General features: G+C 46.6%; 2 protein-coding genes across 3 annotated transcripts in view; one reads left to right on the top strand and one right to left on the bottom strand.

The window, feature by feature from the left end:
- Window positions 1–66: 66 nt before the first annotated feature.
- On the top strand, window positions 67–2,606 carry ERG28 (ergosterol biosynthesis 28 homolog). Its single transcript, XM_059850022.1, has 4 exons — window positions 67–276; window positions 460–550; window positions 1,796–1,914; window positions 2,075–2,606. The coding sequence occupies exons 1-4, from the start codon at window positions 144–146 to the stop codon at window positions 2,152–2,154; spliced, it is 423 nt and encodes a 140-aa protein (XP_059706005.1). The 5' UTR covers window positions 67–143; the 3' UTR covers window positions 2,155–2,606.
- Window positions 2,607–3,072: 466 nt separating this feature from the next.
- The window catches only part of FLVCR2 (FLVCR choline and putative heme transporter 2), a 32,482-nt gene continuing 16,150 nt past the window's right edge, over window positions 3,073–19,404 (bottom strand). Inside the window, exons 4-11 of one of the 2 annotated variants that reach the window (XM_059850019.1) lie at window positions 17,861–17,928; window positions 17,033–17,136; window positions 10,281–10,391; window positions 9,793–9,898; window positions 9,217–9,328; window positions 8,193–8,248; window positions 6,512–6,611; window positions 3,073–4,657 (exon numbers count right to left, since the gene is read on the bottom strand). In XM_059850019.1, coding sequence (XP_059706002.1) covers window positions 6,522–6,611; window positions 8,193–8,248; window positions 9,217–9,328; window positions 9,793–9,898; window positions 10,281–10,391; window positions 17,033–17,136; window positions 17,861–17,928 — 647 coding nt within the window. In that variant the 3' untranslated portion in view covers window positions 3,073–4,657; window positions 6,512–6,521. The remainder of the gene's footprint in view (window positions 4,658–6,511; window positions 6,612–8,192; window positions 8,249–9,216; window positions 9,329–9,792; window positions 9,899–10,280; window positions 10,392–17,032; window positions 17,137–17,860; window positions 17,929–19,404) is intronic. The other variant, XM_059850020.1, reaches the window with a different exon arrangement.

The following is a 19,404-nucleotide window of genomic DNA, read 5'->3' as shown; positions in this document are numbered from 1 at the left end:
GGTCTTACGTGCCGTGGCGCGCGCATGGAGCGGCGCGCAGCAGCCAATCGGAGCGCTGGGCGGTGGCGCGGGCGGGAGCACCGCCGGTAACGGGCGGGGACTCGGCCTGGGTCCGGCGGGCGCGCTTCGAGCCGGCCGGGAGGATGAGCCGGTTCCTGAACGTGCTGCGCAGCTGGCTGGTGATGGTGTCGGTCATCGCCGCCGGGAATACCTTGCAGAGCTTCCGCGATCACGGCTTCCTCTCTGAGAAGCTGTACACCGCCAGCCCCGGCCTCGGTAAGCGCCGCGCCGGCCGCCCTGGCACCTGGAAGGAGGTCGCCTTCCAGCCGGGGGCCTTGGACTGTCCTCGGGATCCCACCTCTGGGGTCCGGGAGCTGCCCCGGCGTGCGCCTCCACGGCGGGACTGGGGGTAGCAGGCAGGGCCGTGCGTTGTCTCCATGTGCTCCCTCCTTTACGCAGTGAATGGGCTCCAGGCTCGGACCTTCGGCGTCTGGACCCTGTTGTCATCGGTGATCCGCTGCCTCTGCGCGATCGACATCCGTAACAGGACGTACGTAAGGCAGCGCCCGAGAAATCCATTGGTTTGCTTGCTAGACAGAGCCTGAGCTTAAGGGGCGGCACACTGGAGGGGGGGGGATCAAAAGCTGTTCCTGAAATTTCCGTAGCGTTGACAGCATTCCCTTGAAGAAGCTCAAATAGCAGTGTGGGATTTGTGCGGTAGCTGCTACCCTCTTCTTCCTCTGTGGGGACAAGCTGCACGTTTGAGTTCTGTTCTTAGCTCAGTCAGAAATGGGCAGATCTGAGAACCTTTCTTCTCTTACTGTTACCAATTTCTGAGCTCCAGCTTAGAAAGCAGTTTCTGAATGGCGTCGCTGCTCTGTTAATTAAGCAATTGCTAATGCTGTGGTGTGACTGATGCTCAATACTTCTTTTACTATGACAGCTCAGCTAAAGACTGGGACAGTTTTAGGTGCCCCATTATAGTGGTCTGAACCGGCTGCTTTCCTTCCTACACTCTTACCTGGGGCTGACAACAAGGCCTGAGGGGCAGCCTGATGCTGAGTGGGAGACACACCATTTCTCCCTGTGCTAAACAGAAGTGTTTCTGAGAGGGGTTTCCAAGCAAGCTGACTTGAGGTACTAGACAAAGCCTTTATTGGAGATTGCTAAAATGCTTTTGTTAGTGCTTCCCTCAGCCCTGCAGCAGAAGTCACTGTTCACCTGGCAGTATGTGCTTGGATTGCCTAGGCTTATCTGAGGGAGGGAGGTTCACGGGCTAAATGATATGTTTTTAGGGGGTGGTCACAATGCCAGTTATCAAGAATCAGTTGTTTCTTTGAGGAATTTTATCTTGCATCTCTTGAACCTGCTTCCTTTTCAACAGCTGTGGCCCATAGAGGGTAGCAGAGCACAGGTGGGAAGACACTGGGTGATGCAGCCTGAAGTCAGTCCAGTCCTGTCACCCTAATTCTCTGCTCATCAAGTTCTCACCTTCTTTTTGTGTGTGCACATACTTCTCATTTCACTGGTGCCCTACGCATGCTCTCCCCTCTTCACCTTCCTTCAGGCCAGAATAATGCCTGTGACTTTCAATGCACCATTGAACATGCTGCCCCATTCTCCTCTCAGCTGTGGCCCAGGGAGATTTTGCACCTCACTAGGCAAGGGACAAAGTCCCCTCTGTGCTGCCAGTGAGAGCAGATGGGGAAGCACGCAGGTTTGCCTTTTTTTCCACTCAGCCATATTCATGGCCATAGTATGATATGATAACCTGCTTTTTTCTGCTCTTCAACAGCCTCTATCACATCACGCTCTTTACCTTCTTTTTGGCCCTTGCTCACTTCCTCTCTGAGGTCTTCGTATACCACACTGCAGCCTTGACAATTGGAGTTATGGCACCCCTCATGGTAGCAAGTAAGTAGAGCTCTGCATCCTCCCCCTGCATACTTTCCTTGGAGCTGTGACAGCCCAGAAAAACTCCCTGTGCAGCTAAGGGCTGAGGGGATGGCAGGAGGGAATGCTTCATCTCTTGTCCAGTGTTTTCTACACAACTCATCCTCTATCTCTATCACAGGTTTCTCTATTATGGGGATGTTGATTGGACTGCAGTACCTGGAGGTAGAAGCACTATCACAAAACAAGAAGAAAAACTGAAGTTGAAGGCCTTTTAGTGGGTCAGTGTCATCTTCTACCTTCACTGCCAGACTTCCACGAAAGCTCAGCTGAACTTCTCCAGGACACCAGTCCCGCTGGTGGGTCAATGTTGGACTCTGTCAATCACTGTCATTACTGAGTTGTTTTTGTCTTGTCCAGGCAACATTTCAACTGATTATGTCAAAGACCAAGGCCCAGAGGAGTTTGTGTCAAAGCTTAAGGGAGGCAGTTGGTGACTGACTCCCTGGGTAGCAGGCAAAGCCTCCAGCTTGCCCAAAGCACTAAGGACTTCTCTCCCGGGGTACCTGTGGGGACAAGGTGCAGAACTATCCAGGATGTGCTGAACACTTTAGACCAGAAAAAGAAGAATGGGTGCTACCCCTGGCACTGCTGTGTAACTTGCATGTGTGTGTTCCCCAGGGGCCATTTCTAATAAATGCCAAAAAACTGCAGTGGGCTATGTTTGTCTTTCTGCTACACAGCAGTGGCTAGAAGAACAGAGCCAACAGCACCTTCCACTGTATGTTGCAGAATACATCATCTCAACAGCCAGCCTACCTTTCCCTGACAGAGTTCCAGGTCTGCTCACATAACACACATGAAGAGGGCTGTTGATGCTCTCTTTCTGCAGCATGCTGGTGACAGCAAACTCAAACTATGAATCTGTGAGCGAGGACCCAGCTTCCTGTGTAGTAAGTTATAACTACAGAAGATGGAGAAAACAGGAACAGGTTCCTTAGACCTAGAGAAAATAATGCCCAAAACAGTGGGCAGCATGCCGAATGCAGAAAAAAAAAAAACAGCAGGAACTCCTAGCTGGGAAGACAATTCACATGCAGAAGAAAAAGGAAACAAAGGAAGGAAAAGAATACAACAGTAGCACTGGGCAGAAAGATGATTCTTCCATTTTGCAGAACATTTTATGAGCCACATGTAGACTGTTTCCAGTCATTTAATATGAGTATGTCAGGTTTCATTGTACACTTAAAATGTTTATATTTTACATTAAAATTTCTATTGAAAATCATTCTAAATCCCCATCCTCAATCCCAAACTAGCAAAGATAGGACTTCAATCATAGAATATGCTGAATTGGAAGGAATTTATCAGGATCATGGCCCAACTCCTGGGCCTGCACAGGACCCCTAAGAATCACACCATGTGCCTGAGAGTGTTGTCTAAGCACTTACTGAACTCAGGCTGTATCAACATGTAGTGTATCAAAAATGTTAAAATTTCACCAAAAAAAAAAAGTTTTGTTAAAAACAGTTTGTCAGAGAGGAGTATTTTTAACCAGACCACCTCAGTACAGCTTTTGTCCCCTGCCTCAAATAATACATAAGTAACAGCATGATTTAAGGCATATTAGGACACTTGATGTCTCCAGCAGGGGTGGGATGCTGGAAAGGATGGAGAAGTGATAAAAGGATCTACAGTTTTGTTTAGAAAATAAACAGCATACAGATGGGCAGTGTCTGTAAGACACAAATGCTGGTAAGTAGGCACCTTCTCCTGTTCTCTTTTATGAAGTGGGAAGCTTCCACACTGGAGCAAAGCTGGATTCCCATCATACCCCTCTCTGTGGCTGTGAAGAGCAACATAGCCTTGGCTGGTTTTCTCAATATAACACTTCACGAAAGTTTGTATGTAATGTTGAAACATGCAAAAGGCACCTTATTATCAAGGATGAAGACACAGTCCTCAGCCCAGGGAAACAGTGTTTTGACTCCCTTTTGTTGCTAATGTAGTGATGAGCTAGATTTAGGTGCAGACCTAGTTGTCGCCTCAAGCTAGAAGGCAGCATATTGGTATCTCTTAATTACTCCTAATATGTAGGAACATCAGGACATCCCCAGTGAACCCTGAGTAGAAGTTTATCCAGATTAAAGTGCTTCATCTGGGAAAGCCAAATAATAAAAGAAGAGCTGGCAGCAGCTGGTGCACTGCTCTGCACTTGCTGGTAATGTACTGAGGCCTCTACTACTACCTGTGCAACACAGAGCACCGTGGAAACAAAGGCAGAGCAACCCCTTTTCTCTAGAGCCAGCTCTTTCAGGGCTGTTCACAGAGTTAAGTGTGGTCCAGCTTCTGCCTTTCACCTCATAGCCACATGCAAGGTGCCACCATCATGCTCAGTGTCAGCCTGGTACTGTGGCTTTTCTCTCAGCACATATGCTTTTTCCAAGCATACACAGTGGGACTGGGGGGATACAACAGATCTTCCCAACTTTTCCTCCCAAACGCCAGAACAGCATGATGCAAGGCTAAAACAGACGAAAGCAACCCCCCTCTTGTTTTGCTCTTTCACACTCTCCACAGGCAGTTCACAGGGCTCCTGTCCTGAGGCTGCTCCCCTCCCATGGCATGCATGTGACAGGAGGATGGTGCAGGTAAAAAAGATGGGAATGAGGGGAGCTGTATTTCCCAGCTTTGCCACCCCTTCATTTCACAGCCGTGATTCCTCAAGGACTATGGGATTAGTGTAGGCTTCTGGCAACACTTTCTGTAAGTCAGAGAAAAACAGTATGGTTAGGATCCTGGCTGGCCAGACCCAGGCTTCAGAGACATCAACTGGCCAGAGCCTGGGTAGTTCATAGCTCCCTACTACTGCAGAAATCCCTAAAGAAGAATCACCATCCTCAGAGAGTGCTGCTGGTCCCCTCTTGCTTCTCTTGCCACTTGGGCTGCACAGGCAAGGGGCACTGGGGCAGTGCAACTGTTTAAGCTACTAGCTGTAGTCCTCAGACCACTACTAATTCACTGTGGAGCTGATACCACTGGGGGTATCAGACCCACAGCCAGCTCACCAACAACACTTCACAAGCTCAGCTTCAAAGCATGAAGTTGCAGGGCCAGTTCCCTGGGCAAGGGAAAGTGCTGGGAACTCCATACCATGAGGCAGCACAGTGTCTGTGCAAACACCAGAGAGAACTTGCTTTCTTTACATCCTCAGGAGGCTCAGCACAACTAACTCCCCTATGTTCTTACTCCAGCACGTTTGAGGCCTCTTCAATTCCCAGACACATTGCTTATTTGCTCTTCTTCCAAGTCTTTTCATCCCCACCCCCACTGCCCATTGAAGTGCTTGCACCCTCTGTCCTGCTTCTTCCCTGTCCCCAGCTTGGATTTACAGCTGAGATAATTCTACAGAGCAGTGCCTTCTTCAAAGTTCACTACTCATATCTTAAAGAGATGTAAGAAATAAGAGGCAAACATACAAAAGATTTTTTCTCCATAAATCCCGTAGAAGAACTAGCCTAACTTCTTGGAACCTTAGGATGGAGGGAGATTTTCCCAGAGGAAAAGCAAGGAAAATAGAGACTGCTGCCCAATTACCACCCCATCCTCAGCTTCATGGTATAGCCAAACTGTTGTAATTCCAGTTCAGCTTTCCTGGGTGGAGTTTGACAAGCTCAGCTTCTGAGCCTTTCTGGGGTCTGTTGGAATTAAACTTGAGACTTTTTCTTCCCCTAGAGGATTTTGGAAAGCATACTTCTCAAGTTCTAATTCTGCTTACAGTGAGACCAGCTGTCACCAATTCAGAAGACAGCGCACAAACTTGTAAGGGTTAATGTGGAGTCTCCTGCAGCCTGGGCTCTGAGTTTACTCACTGTAAGGCAAGACTGACATCTGAGGCAAAAATCAGAGGTGCACAGGAAAGAGGTTCACATCCCCAGTGCAGTTCAAGAGAAATCCAGGCAGCATGGAAGGAAGAGATATGAAACAGTCTCATTTTGAGTAGGCTCTTACACAATCTGTAGGTGAAAAGGTTTTACAGAAGTCAGCAGCAATATCCCAAAGCCGAGAAGTGAGATAAGGAAAGCTTCAAAGACATGTCTGAAAGCAAAAGCCAGGAAGTGCAAAGAGGGAAATTCAACAAGCAGGAAGGGTAGGGGGGGTGCATGAAGTAGTGCCAGAGGTAGGAATAAGGGGAAATCCTTCTTGAAGTTGGCCGTGCACCCTGGCTGTGATCAAAACCAATTATTTAAAGAGTTCCTGGTATCACCTCCAGCCAAGAATCTGGGCTGTAAAAATAATGACACAGAAATGGCTCCAAACATCTGCACCTCCTCTCCCTAACAAATGACTGACAGTTCAGTTCTTAATCTGCTCCAGCATCAGGCTTTGCTTTGCTGCACCTAGCTGAATCCCTACATCTCTGTCTGACAAAAGTCTGGGGGGATCTCCACTCTGTTCTTGGAGGCTGCCTTGTCCTTCCTCTCAGCTGAGTACCTGAGAAGACCAGAAAGATTCTTGATACTCTACAGCCATTGCAGTCACCCCAGAAATGCCATTGGCTTCATGTCTGTGCCACCCTGGGAGCATTCAGAGAAGTAGATTAGTGCAATTCTCCTACCTTGCTGTGTTTAAGTTAGTGAGCAGGAGTGGCAATTGATGGGGTTAGATTTACAAGCTACAGTCCCATAATCCATGATCTGATTGCTGCCTTGGAGTCTCTGTAATGACAGTCACAAGTCAGAAAATATGGAGACAAGTAGGAAAAGAAATTAAAGCGGAGCAAAATAAGAAAGAGAAACAGACAGTGGAAGAAACCAGTAAAATCACCCAAGCATGTGTAAGGCAGCTGAGCCACACAGAAAAGCCCCAGTACCTGACTTTGTCAGAGCTCTCCACAAAGGCAGCACACAGTGCCCAAGCCCAGCTGGCTGATCCCCTGGCCAAGGCTTCCATCTTAATGCAGAATACCAGATTCAGCCTACCATCAGTCAGTTGAGCACCTGCAGTTGGTTGTTAAGTTTGAGAATACTCAGGTGAGCTCAGCCATGTGAAGGACACATTTGGGGGTGTTGGTGGGGTGTGCAACATGACTTCTTCCAAGCATGTCTCCTCAGGGCAAAGGAGCTGCCAGTGAAATTTTTGACTGACTGAGACCTGTTATCTTACACACATCCCTCTGGTTCTTACTACTGTCAGTTCTGGACTCTTTTAGGATTATAAAAATGATGTTGCATCACCGTTGCTCTGGTTGCAATGCTCTTCCCCATGCAGCAGCAAGCTCTTACAATAGTACTTAGTCTGAAAAGGATTTATACCAAAAAAGGGCTTAGGCAAAAATGTACAATTCATCTGATGAGAGATATGTCTGAAAGGGAAAGGATATACTACTAGAAGGCATCAGCTTCCCTTCCAAAGGACCTCAGGCCCTTTCCTGGGCCTTCCACATCTGTGTTATGAATTCCGCTCACAGTGCCACCAGCATTGGAGAAGGGCAGCACTGTCTTCTGAATAGAGCTGACTCAAGACAGCAGAGAACTGAGATTTTCACAGTTTGCTAGCCATGGTTGCTGAGGGTCGCCTGAACATTGAGTGGGTATCTCTGCTAATATCCTAGAAGAGGAGCCCAGAGTAATACAGAAAATAGCTTCAAGCAATCAGTCCCCTCCCTTTCCCTGCAGAGAGAGCTTCTGACTGGAGCTTCTGACAGTATCCACTGCAATTAGTTCACCCACATGCAAACAACTGCATTTATTGCACAGTATGCCACAGGGACATCACATCCCAAGCTCTGGTGTGCAAGTATCAACTAGCAGCCTTGTCAGCAGCACTACACAAAGTGTGAGCAGCCAGGTTGCTCTAGCCCTCACTTAGGCTTTGGCACCTTAGCTTCCTCCTCCAGTCACATACACTGAACCCCACTTGGCAGTTGAGGGCAAGGAGTAAGAGGAATAACCTGCCAGCCTGGGGGCCTAGAATAATAGTTACTCAGCTCTACAAAAGAGCAAACACTGAAGGCCTCAACACATTGTCAAGGGAGAGAAGCAAGCACAGCACTGCCCTACGTCTGGCCCTAGCTGGTATGAAGATGTGTGAAACCCTGCAGAACCCCAGAGCCTACAGATTCTGCATGACATTAACACTGAGAAAACAGCAGCTGGCAGAGCTGGGACTACATCCAGTTTGAAAATGCCAACAAAGAGCTTCCACAAGCCACCCCCTTTCCTAGAAAAGAGAGAGGTTGGGTGTTGTCCTGAGCTAATAGCAGGGGCACGGGAGGGATTGAAGGGGGGTTTACTCACTGTCTGCTTATTTTCCAAATTGGCCTGTTGTCTTCGGAGATCAGCCTTAATGAGTGCTGGAACAGAGGAAGGAAGAGAGATGTTAAGGCAATCAAGTCACCAAGCAGGTCCCAAGTCAATTTCCCCAGGACTCAAAGGAGCAGCAGAAGCCCCAGAAGAGACAAACACATTACAATGAGCAAGAGAAACCACTCTCCTGGAGAAGGCTGACAACAATTCTGAAACAGGCAGGATAGAGATTCTTTATTGCAGCATGTACAAGGTGCAACTTTGAGACCCCAGCCAGAGCCAGGGAAAAAAAGACTTGGCTCTTCTTTGTAAGCAGACCAGATGCTTAAAGAGGAACAGCACTGCTATGGGACTGCTGTGTGGGTTCTGCCCTTTCCTCCAGGCACTGTGAAGCACGTACAGACAACTCTTCAACAAATTAAGTTGAAAAGAGGGTACATTATTACAGTGCTGGACATGTGCGGAATCATTTCCAAAGGTATATGCAAAAAAGTCAAGTTCCTGCTCTCTATTTATCCAAAAATGCTTTACATACTCAAATGGTTTCCAGAACAGTTTCTAGGATGCTTATTACATAAATATTAGCTCTTGCCTGGTATTATAATTAGCTGAATATCCATTACAGCTGCACAACTGTTCTCTTTAATTGGGTTGGTGGGCTTCTGGGGAGGACGTAAAATGTCTTCCTCACGGTACACTCTTAATCTGTGTCTAGTTGGCAGGACTCCTTGACCTGCTGGTCACAGTCCAAACCTCCTCTCATTCTTAGAACCCAATGGTATTTATGGCTCCTGCACTCTTACAATACTTCATATATCACCTGTCATTCCCAACCTTGTTTCAGTTATCCCCACCTGGTATCAATTAGTTTCCTTGTTAAGCTCTAATCACAGCATATGATCTTTGCTAACTGCATTTCTAACTTAACCCCTTGACTCAACTGCAAACAAAGCCTTAAATTAATGTGCCAAGCCCAAGGCAAAGTCAGAGCAGAAGAACTGAAAATTTTAATTACCTGTCATAATGGTCCCCAGGAACAGGGCAGAGCAAAGCAAGAGGTTTCCTGCCTTTGTCCCAAAGCGATCCATGATTTGCCCTTGGCTAACGGTCAAGGCAATACCAATAATCTACAAACAAACAAAGATAATGTCAAGCTGTACTGCTATTATAAAGCAACCAAACTCTTTCCAATCTTTACCAAAGTATCAGAGCATACAGGCCGGTCAAACAGTTGGCCTAGTCCAGCTAAAGTTTGATTATAAACACATGCAGAGACACCTCCTTGCAGCTAATGAATGACAGATGACCCTGATGGGTGGAATCTCATCTCTCACTGGAGACAAACCCGGACTGTTAGGAGCTTTGTTGGAAAAAGCAAGGATGGCTGGCACCCTGAAGTATTTTCTTAAACAGAATAGTGCCACTACAGAAATGCCTTGAGGAACATCATTCAAAAAAGCCAGGTCCCTGGGTGCTTAGATCTGCAGTACATTACAACAATAATGGACAAGAAATAGGACTCAAGGCTTGGAACTACAATTTAATCTCTTTGTCTAAAAAGAGGCAAGCAAAGGGGAAACAGCACACCTACCTGAGCTGAGACATTAAGGAGCCCTGATGATGTTCCTTCTGATTCTGGGTATGTCAACTCTGCAGCAAACTCAAAGCCCAGGGGAAGGTATCCTGTCATGAAAAACCTGTAATACAGTACACAGAAAGGAAGACTCAGCAAGTGCCAAAGGGAGACTGAAGAGGTACAGTATAGACCATAACTCTAAGCACCATCACCCCCAGCACAGTCAAACAGCCATGCCAGCCCACATGCTTTTCACTCTTGTCCACTGATCATCTATGGGGCTGTGGGTACCGCTTGCCTTCCAAAAGCTTCCACTTACCTGGAACAATTAAGCTGAGCATGGTCACAATAATATCCCTGATTCTAATGAAACACATACAAGTGAGAGATGGGAAGCGCAGACAGGAGACATTCTTCCCAGTCCCTCCCACTGCAGGAGTTCTGCCTCCCTGCTTATCCCCTCCCATCACATGCCGAGGAAAGCAGCCTGCACCTGAACTTACCCCAGCAACCCAGCAGTCACAAAGACCACCCAGAGGTGGCCCAGGCTCAGAGTGAAGGTATAGACTATCATTCCCACCAGAGACATGATATAGACAACTAATGTTGTTTGCCTGCAAGAAAAAGCAAACAGGGTTTTATTTAATCCAGTCCTCCTTTTCACCCACAGATCTTAGTATAGCTTGAAGTACATGGGTAAAAAAAGCATTTAAAAGCTGCACAGTCTCTTGGCACTCATGACCAGACAGAGGAACTGGACTGACAACATGGAAAGGCCTGCACATAGAGCAGCGCAGTAGAAGAAGAAAGATCCTAGCACAGGTTGACAGGTGCCTGGTCATATATGGTACATGGCACTTGAGGGAGAGAACAAGAGCCAATTAAAGAGATCATTAACCTTTCTTTGGCATCCTCTGTACTACAGTGAGTTGAATATACTTACTTATAAGCAGGAGCCAAGGAGATCAAGCACTCTCAAGCAGGAAAGCAAAGGAAAGAGGGGTCAACACTGCTAGAGTCTTATGGACCTATATTTTTCAGAGCTGTCCAGAACAACTGTCATTGCTGCTCCTTTCTGTTATTTAAACTACCTGCTGTATTTGGAGAGGTGACATGCAAGCCCAGTTGCCCTCACAGCCTCACCCTCAAGCCATGTGAGCATTTAGCAGGTGCTAGTTCCACAGCCAACAGCAGCTGAGCCACAAGCTCTTGTCTGGGTGCGGAGGAGACAAAGACACCCCGTGCTCAGGAAGTATGCCAGTCACATCCTGGGAACAGCCAAACCTGCAGCCAGGCTGTGCAAGGATCATCAGTGAGCTCAGTACTGTGAGACACAGGCAGCAGCCCAGGCCAGCTTTTACCACCACATTTAGCAATTGTCATCCTTGACTACACACCAAGAAAACCCTTTCCACATTAAAAAAAAACCCCAAGGCTCTTTCTAGTACAAAATGCAGCAGTAGGTCTTCCCAGTACATAGTTTTGAGGAGGAAAAGGAGGGAAAGGTAAATACTTTACCTGACTGAAATTCCACCAGTATTTTGAAAGCAGAACAATTACCAGAGTTGACAAAACCTTTTGATCATTGTCTTTTAGGAAGAAGTTACATGTATTACCACAAGCTACTTGTGTACTTTCTCCCAAATGTAAGTCTTAATCCATTAAACAACCTGTTTGATATCAGTTCCTAGAATTCCACTGAAGAAACTAAATCTCAAACTATTTTCACTTTTCCTTTTTAATGTAAATGATCACTGTCAAAAATCTAATCCAAGTAGGCACAAAGTATTACAATGTGTAAGAAAATGTTTCCAGTACACTGAATTATGACAAATAAAGCCAGCCTCTTCCAGCTAAGGTTCTGTCCTCCCTCACTGCTGCAATGACTACCATCACTGGGGCTCATGCCCATATGTCAATTCTTACCCAAACACAGGCCTGAGAAGCTAATTCCAGGCTTCAGCTATTGATCCATACTTACAAGGTTCACCAGGCTCATTTAATATATTGAAAGGCTAACCAACATGCTGTGGCAAGCATGTTGTGCATCAAAGGAGTAGTTAAACCCCTTAACCTCCAATGCTGTATCATTTCTAGAGTATGTTCTTTCCAAAGTCTTCACTGAAAGAAAAAATCAGCTGTGAAGGCAGCATAAAGGGATGCTTACTTCTGTTATAATCCATTGCAGAGAGCTGCTACATGGTTGGCACAGTGCCTGGAGGCTGCAGAAGAAGAGCTGAAAGACTGACTGGGACTGCTCTTTGTCTGTTCAAAGAGTGAAAGAGATGCAAGTAAAAGACTTTCTGCTCAATACAGGTTCCTCAGGTATGTCCCATGAGTTCTTATGCCTTCCATGCCTTGATAAGCAGCCATGAAGAAAAGATATGATTAGGAAAGGAGCTCAAAGCTAGAATTACAGTTCTGTACTTGGGCTACATGAACCAAGTTTGAACTGGGTGGTCTTTCCATAAACAGGAGCCTCCAAACTGCATAGCAGTTAGTGCTAAAATGCTGTGCAGGCCTCCAAGAGTTGGCTGCAGCCCTTGGTTGGAAGTTTAGTCACTGCCAGCAGGGACGCAGCCCATGGAGAGTTTTATATTTTCTTTTTCACCACAGCCAGTTTGGGCTCAGTGCAGAGGTGTCAGGATAGTCATACAAAATCTCACAGTTTTCTAGGCTTACGGTTCAAGTATTCCAAGGGATTTGGATCTTCTTCAGTGTCATGACAGTTGCCAAGTGTTGCACTTTACCCTTCATCTCCAGGCAAAGGTGAAGAATGAGAGTGAGCAGATGTGGTCAAGACTTTGTTTCACATTGCTGCTATGTCATTAGTCAAGGAGCAAGAGAGGACTTCAGTTCCCAGAACACGCTGTGCCCCATAGAGAGCTAGAGCAGGCAGACTCATAGCTGCAGGCAAACTCTTGAAGGTGTTCTTCACTGAAACTGCAGAACTGTGTAGAGGAGAAAATGGAGAAAACTGAACCTTGCCAGGGGTACCTCATCATCAAGTTTTCCTCACTGACCTCCCTGAATCATTAGGCTGCAGAAGGACAAAATTAAGCAACAGACCTTTGTAAAAGAACAAGACCACAGGCTTGAGTGTTGTGGGAAACAGACCAGGAAGCGCCCTGAACTGCTACCTGCTCACCAGAGACCCTCACAGGATCTGAACAGAGAGCAGTGAATGCAAATCTTGCTGCAGGAAACAGCCTTAAGCACACAAGCAGACTTTTCCTAAACCTGAAAGGCTTAAGACTTGGACTTCAGCAAAACCCTGCTCCCCCAAGCATACCACTGATGACAAGAAAAGGAGATTTAGAGCTCAGCAGTCCAAGAAAGACACAAAACTTTGAAGAGGGTTTAACTGAGATACTAGTAGACACTGGTGCATAGGGAAACAAAATCCCCTGGGGAACAACACAGAGGCAGAGTGTTCTCAGGAAGTGGCCTTTGACACCCTGTTCACTAGAGAACAAGAATGCTCTGTGGCCCTAGGGGCACTGGGGCATGGAAAAATGCCCAGTTTTAGCTTAATAAGCCTCTTATCATAGCCATAAATCTCGTGGGAATGAGAAAAGCACAAAGGAGGAGAAGCAGATTCACAGAGCACATCAGCACTGCATTCTGGTGTTTTTAGCAACCTACTCCCATGATGGCTCTACAGGGACTGACAATTTTTATTGTCTGGAACAGGGAACAGAGACTGTCTACTTAACAGTCTGATTAGTGCAGTGAGTATAGGCTGGAAGTTAGGCATCCTGCCACATTACCTTAGAAAAACTGAGCTTAACCCAACCCTGTGCTCTGGGGTGTGGAAAGGAAGCATTGCTACGAAGGCACCAGTGCCAAGTCTCTGTGGCAGAGCCAGAGGGAGATCTGTGAAGGACCTGACACACTTGTCACTTAGATGAACCTAACTAGCCCTGATATTCATCTGCCTTCCCAGTCACATTCCCAAACCTTCTGAAGAGGCAGATTAAAGAGCCCACACAAGGGACTGTGAGAAAAAAGAGACCTTGGGGAAAAAAGCCAGACAGGGCCAGCACCAGCAGGGAACAGGGTCGAAATGAAGAACATATCTCCTGCTGTTCAGTCAGCTCCAGAAGAAGCCTCAGAGTAAGGAATGGGTATGGCCCAGCCCAGCCTTGTCTCACAAGGTCACTTGGATGAGGAAAGCAAAAGAGACATGAGGGGACTGCAGCTGCAAAAACACTTAAGTCAACCAACATCTGAGGCAACAAATGAACAAGCTGGGAGCAGGAGGTGGGATGAGGGGCACAGGCACATACAAAAGTTTTAGCTGCTCACAGGGATGTTGTGTGCAGCTCCAGCATGCTCTGCTGTACTGTCAGGGATGACAGATGGCCTTCACAGGCTTTGCCATGAGGACAGCACATTTCAGGCTGCACAAAAGCCCAAACAAAGCCCTTGATCCTATGCTCCCAGAAGATCTCATTGCTAAAGACACAGAGGTGTCAGATGCTGGAGAAAAGGATGAATTGGAGAAGACTGCTTTGGTTTTCACCACACCCTTATCCTTTGGCATTCAGTTTTACACCACTTTCTTCCTGTATGAAGGTCAGAAGAAAGGACAGTCTTGGTAAATTATTTATATAAGACATATGGCAGGACAGGGTGAAGACATATCCACTACACAAGGACTAACCTTGTGTAAAATAGGCTGTGATAAGAAGGCCCAAATTGCAGGTCAGGCTAGGCTGAGAGAGTACTCACCTTCTCACTTGGAAGAGAGCCAAGTGCTCCATCCTCCACCATCTTTTCTCCCTCCCCCAAATTTTTGTACTTTGCATCTGTATAGACCTAAAACACCACTTGGGGTCTTCTGCCTGGTCAATGGAGAGAGATGGATATTTCTGACATCTTGCCTTATAGAGATGCAGCAATGAAAGCAGAGAGTGCTGACTGCAACCAACTTGACCTGAGGCCATGTGAACACTGCACTTTAAAGAAAAGCATAACCAAAGAGAAGTGCTGATTAATTCAGTTCCCAAACACCTCATTCTGAGCCAGACTACCCTACCAACACCAATGCACCCAGCAGTCTCCAGGTGTCACAACCTCATCCGTCCTCTGAGCGAGGGACTTGATGTCAAAACTATAAGGGTCTTCTCCTGATTCTATGATTCAAAGAGATGGGCTGCTCTCAACAAGCCATACTACCAAAGACAACCCCAAATCTTGCAGTGCTCATTCATCACTGCATAACCCATGTATTTATTCTAATGGACCAAATTTGCACCTGCTATTCCAAAGACAAGAACAGTGCAGGGACTGCTGCAGGGACTTGCCTGCCAAATAAAAGCAAGAGTGCAAGGCCATTTGGTGCCCGAGCATGACAGATGGGGAAAGCCTGACTTAGCACAGCCTCACCCTTTCAAAGAACTGCTGATGGTACAGTAAAGATCAAACATGCATGTAGAGCTCTGCAATTCCTTCTGTTATTAACCTTCCCCTGCTCCCCTCAATCACAGCTGGATCCCATTCATTTGCTTCCCTCTCTCTCTCCAAGCTGACTAAAAAAAGGACTTAATATCTTTCCTTCCTGATTTTCATGTGCTTACCATTTTATTCTTGACACCATCTCAGCAACAGAGGGAAGGGGGAGGGTACCCACCTAGAACATCTGGCATCTTGACAGTTTTTTTAAATAGACTTTTAAATGGGGCTAAATAAAGCACTCAGGGAAAAAAAAAAAAGTGCTAGTTTCACAGAAATCCATTTTGTAGGCTGTAATGGGGAACAAATTCTTAGCAGGGTTTTTCCTTCGTTTTAGCCTTAAGTATCTCCCAGTAGTCCCTGGGGGTCTGTAGAACAAACTCCATGGATGACATAATCCTCTTCTTCTGCACTGGTAGCCAGCTCTGCCTACCTATGTGATCCCTCCAAGGAAGGAGCGAACACAGAACAAATACAGGATTTGTGGATTTTTCTCTCCTATTCTCCCAAATTTCAAGTCCCAGCTCTGCATGGTGAGTCACAAAGCTCTTCAAGCCTTCATGCTGCAACTTAACCTCACTTATGGACAACCAGGAAGATCATCCAGTCTAGCAGTGCCAGCTGAGGCTACCTTACCACTAGTCCTGGGCTGGAAAGAGACAGAAGTGACACTGCATGGCTAGCAGTGCAGTTCTAACAGCTGTATTTCTATTTCCCAGGACTCCCATAAGAGTACTATTCAGTGCCATACAACCATCTAGACACAGCAACAAACAACCTGCCAATCCCAGAAGTCCTCACCTACCGTTCGTTCTTATTAGAGAAGACAGGTTTCTATTTCTGATCCCTGTACTTGACAGGGAGCTAGGGCCAGAGGCCACTTCAGAAGTTGCAAGCTCACAGCTAGCCAGATTAATCTTAGCTGTCTACAATGAAAATGTGTATTTCTGGCCCAAGATATGAGGTAGGATAACGGCAGTAGGACTCCCCAGATGAAAAGCTGCTGCAAGGAATGAAACTCTGAAATTGCTTTCAAGTCATTATCAGCACATCACCAGTAAAGCCCCCTCTCACCCAACCTGCTCAGACAACAGGTTGTAGCACAGTTCTCAAAGCCAGCAGAGAAACCAAAAAGCTGGGTGGACCCCAGTATAAGACACAAGAGTCTCTCTGTAACACCTGGGATATCCTACAGAAGTGGTTCCGTGAGAGCCACATTTCTGAGGACTAGGAATTGTAGGACAAGCAAAGGCTCTTAACTGTTCCTTTCCAGATGGCAAGGCATGCTGGCCAGATCTGCCTTCCCAACTGACCAGGCAACAAACACAGAATCATCCACCCATAACCCCAATAACCCTTATGCCTGCCCTAAATCCAGCAACACGCCACCAACACAATGCCTCTGGCACTGGATTCAATGTGCCTTTCATTAACTGGACAAAAATTCACAGAGGCTGGTTTGTAAGAGCTGACAAATGGTCTGGTACACTCTTGATTCTGCTTGTGCCAAGAACTGTCTCATCCCTGACAAAGTAGTTATTGGGCCATCTCATCTTCTCTGTAAGCCTCCCTAGGGACCACCAACATGAGATTTTGTATGGGCCCAGCGCTGGCTAATGCACAGCTCCAAACTTCACCTTACAATAACTGGGTTTTGAAGAACCCTATTTTTTTTCCTACAAATCCTCCTAATGATTCAGTCTCTAGAGTGCCAACTTGCAACTTCACAGGGCTCCTCCTTGCACAGTATAGAGAAAGAGCACAGTCACCAGGTCACAAGGGCAAACAAGGGACTTACTTGTAGGTTTTGGTTTTGTCCAACCAGATGCCGGAGATCAGAGCCCCAACCATGCCCGACAGTATAATGGTGAGTCCAATCCTGCCAGCATTCACCTCCTCCCCCTGTGGTGAGACACATACACACTCACACAAGTGCAGGAGCTAACTCATATCCAACAAAAAGCAAAGTGCAGAAAACCCAGAGAGGAAGAGACACCAAAGTTAGTCTTCACACATGCTTTCTGCTGGTAACACACTAATCAGAACTAGCCTTTTCAGGAACACTTTTGGGCCCACTATGAGCCAGTGCTTTCTGGTCCATGAAAAAAAGTGGTCTGGCAATTATGTCTGAGCCAGCCCTGAGAAAAATGTGTGCACTGGCCAGTGTGAGCAGATACTCTCAAAGGAATTAGCATAAACTCTATGAAGCTTGCTGTTAGGATTTGGGCCAGATTGACTAGGAAATACTGGGACTCACTATAAGGCAGAACAGAAAGAAACTCTGTGACATGCAGCACCAGCAGTGAGCTGTACAATAGCTCAGGTACAGAGGCACCCCACCCTTCTGCCACCAGAACGTGAGCATGGGCAGCCTCTCAGGACAGATGCCCCAGCAGAAATCAGTGTTAGAAACAAGGAGAGGAAAGATTTTCTGGAAGATTTGCTGGAAGATTCTCACAAGTAAATGCTTTCAATTAAGGAGCAAAGGAGCCATCTTTTCTAGAGCTCACCAGTTTTTACATGGGGTAGTGTAAAGGCAAAAAGGAACAGCCAACTTGTGCTAGACCCAACTTGTGTTGGACAACAGCAAGCATCAGAGAGGGCCATGAGGGTTGGATGCACTTACTGGGTAGTGATGGATCACCATGCGGTTCAGCAGAGTGGACAAGGCGTAGAAACAACCTACATTCAGACCTGAGAAGGGGATAAAAATGCAGCACATTCAGAGCCTGCTACTCTCCTGCTGGGTTGTGAAATGGTAGAAATGCAGAGAGAGAAATCTTTGGGACCATCAATCCAGAACAAGGCTGCAGTGTCTCAGGAGAGTGAGCCAGACTGGCTAGACATAGGATACTGAAAGAAATGCAGACCAACATCCAGGCCTCAGCATGCAGAAAGAAGAACCCTGCAGTTTCAGGATGGTTCCTACCTAAGCAGCTAGAGGAAGGGCTGTGCACATTTCTGGTACTGAAAGGTCTTGCAACTCCTTCAGAGTCTTAACCCTGTGAGCAGACAGATTCATCTTTTAGCACTGCAATTTTCTCCTCTGCTCCCAGCCACGTCAGAAAACTAGAAAAGCATCTGCCTCAGCATCATAGCTTGAACAAGGACCTGACATTCAATTAACAACAGTGTCATTGACCTGTGTGTTTTCCTCCCAGAGAAGAGCCTGTCTGCATTCTCCCTGCTGGCAGCCAGTAAATAACATTCTCTCCAAGGCATGAAATGCCAGAAGACAAGTAGGAACAGAGCTGATTGGTGAAGCACAGACAGTACTACCCTCAGGCACCTGGGTTATGTGTCTGCATGGGAAAAGTCTTGCATTTTAAAAGTTATCACTGAGGCCTGAAAAAAAAACTGTGAAAGTAATTTGGTTTCTGAAAGAGAACTTACATTAACTGTTACAAGGATCAACCACCTGGTGAAGGTTTCTCAGTATCACCCAAGGTGAGAATGAAACTGTTGGGGTGATACTGGTCAAGCCCTACTCAGACACTCTCCTGCATCTCACATTCAATTCTCATTGGTTAAAGGCCTTCCCCAAAGGGCAGAAAACCCACCAGTTTTGTTCAGCAGGCAACAACATACACATGTGCACTGGACCAGCAGTACTGCAACGGCTACACTCTCACCTTGGGTGATACTGAGAAACCTTCCCTAGGCTGATGAAGTCTGTAACAGTCAGTACAACTTTCTTCTCAGAAAGTCATTTACATTTGCAGTTGGTTTCTCTTCAGGGCTTCAGTGATTCTGATGAGCGGAGGGAAGGAGACAGATTTTACCACTGCAACTCACACATCTATAGGCTCCAAAAGGAGCCATGGTTTTAAAAAGTCTGGCAGAGATGCCTGAAATCCTGACAAAACAGATACATGTCAAGTTCCCCTTTCCTACTTTTCCTCTCTAAGCCTCAGCTAAAAGTAGAAACTAACAACACAGGATACAGAAGTGCAGTCTAGTAGGCATAGTATTGACAGAGGGAACGACGCTCTGAGTTCTCCTGACCCCAAAGTCCCCTGTCTCCCCTTAAATACTCAGCAATCCTGCACCAAGCCCAGTCTTCCACTGCACCTGTTGCAGTAGACAGCACTATGAGGAGCCACAAGATTGTCAGCTGGAGAGTGCATCACACTGCCTTCACACACCATCTCTGACAACATTACAATTTAC

This window comes from Haemorhous mexicanus, chromosome 6 (assembly GCF_027477595.1).
Source record: "Haemorhous mexicanus isolate bHaeMex1 chromosome 6, bHaeMex1.pri, whole genome shotgun sequence".
Taxonomy (NCBI): domain Eukaryota; kingdom Metazoa; phylum Chordata; class Aves; order Passeriformes; family Fringillidae; genus Haemorhous; species Haemorhous mexicanus.
The sequence above is the reverse complement of the archived record's forward strand: the minus strand, read 5'-3'. Positions and strand labels throughout refer to the sequence as shown.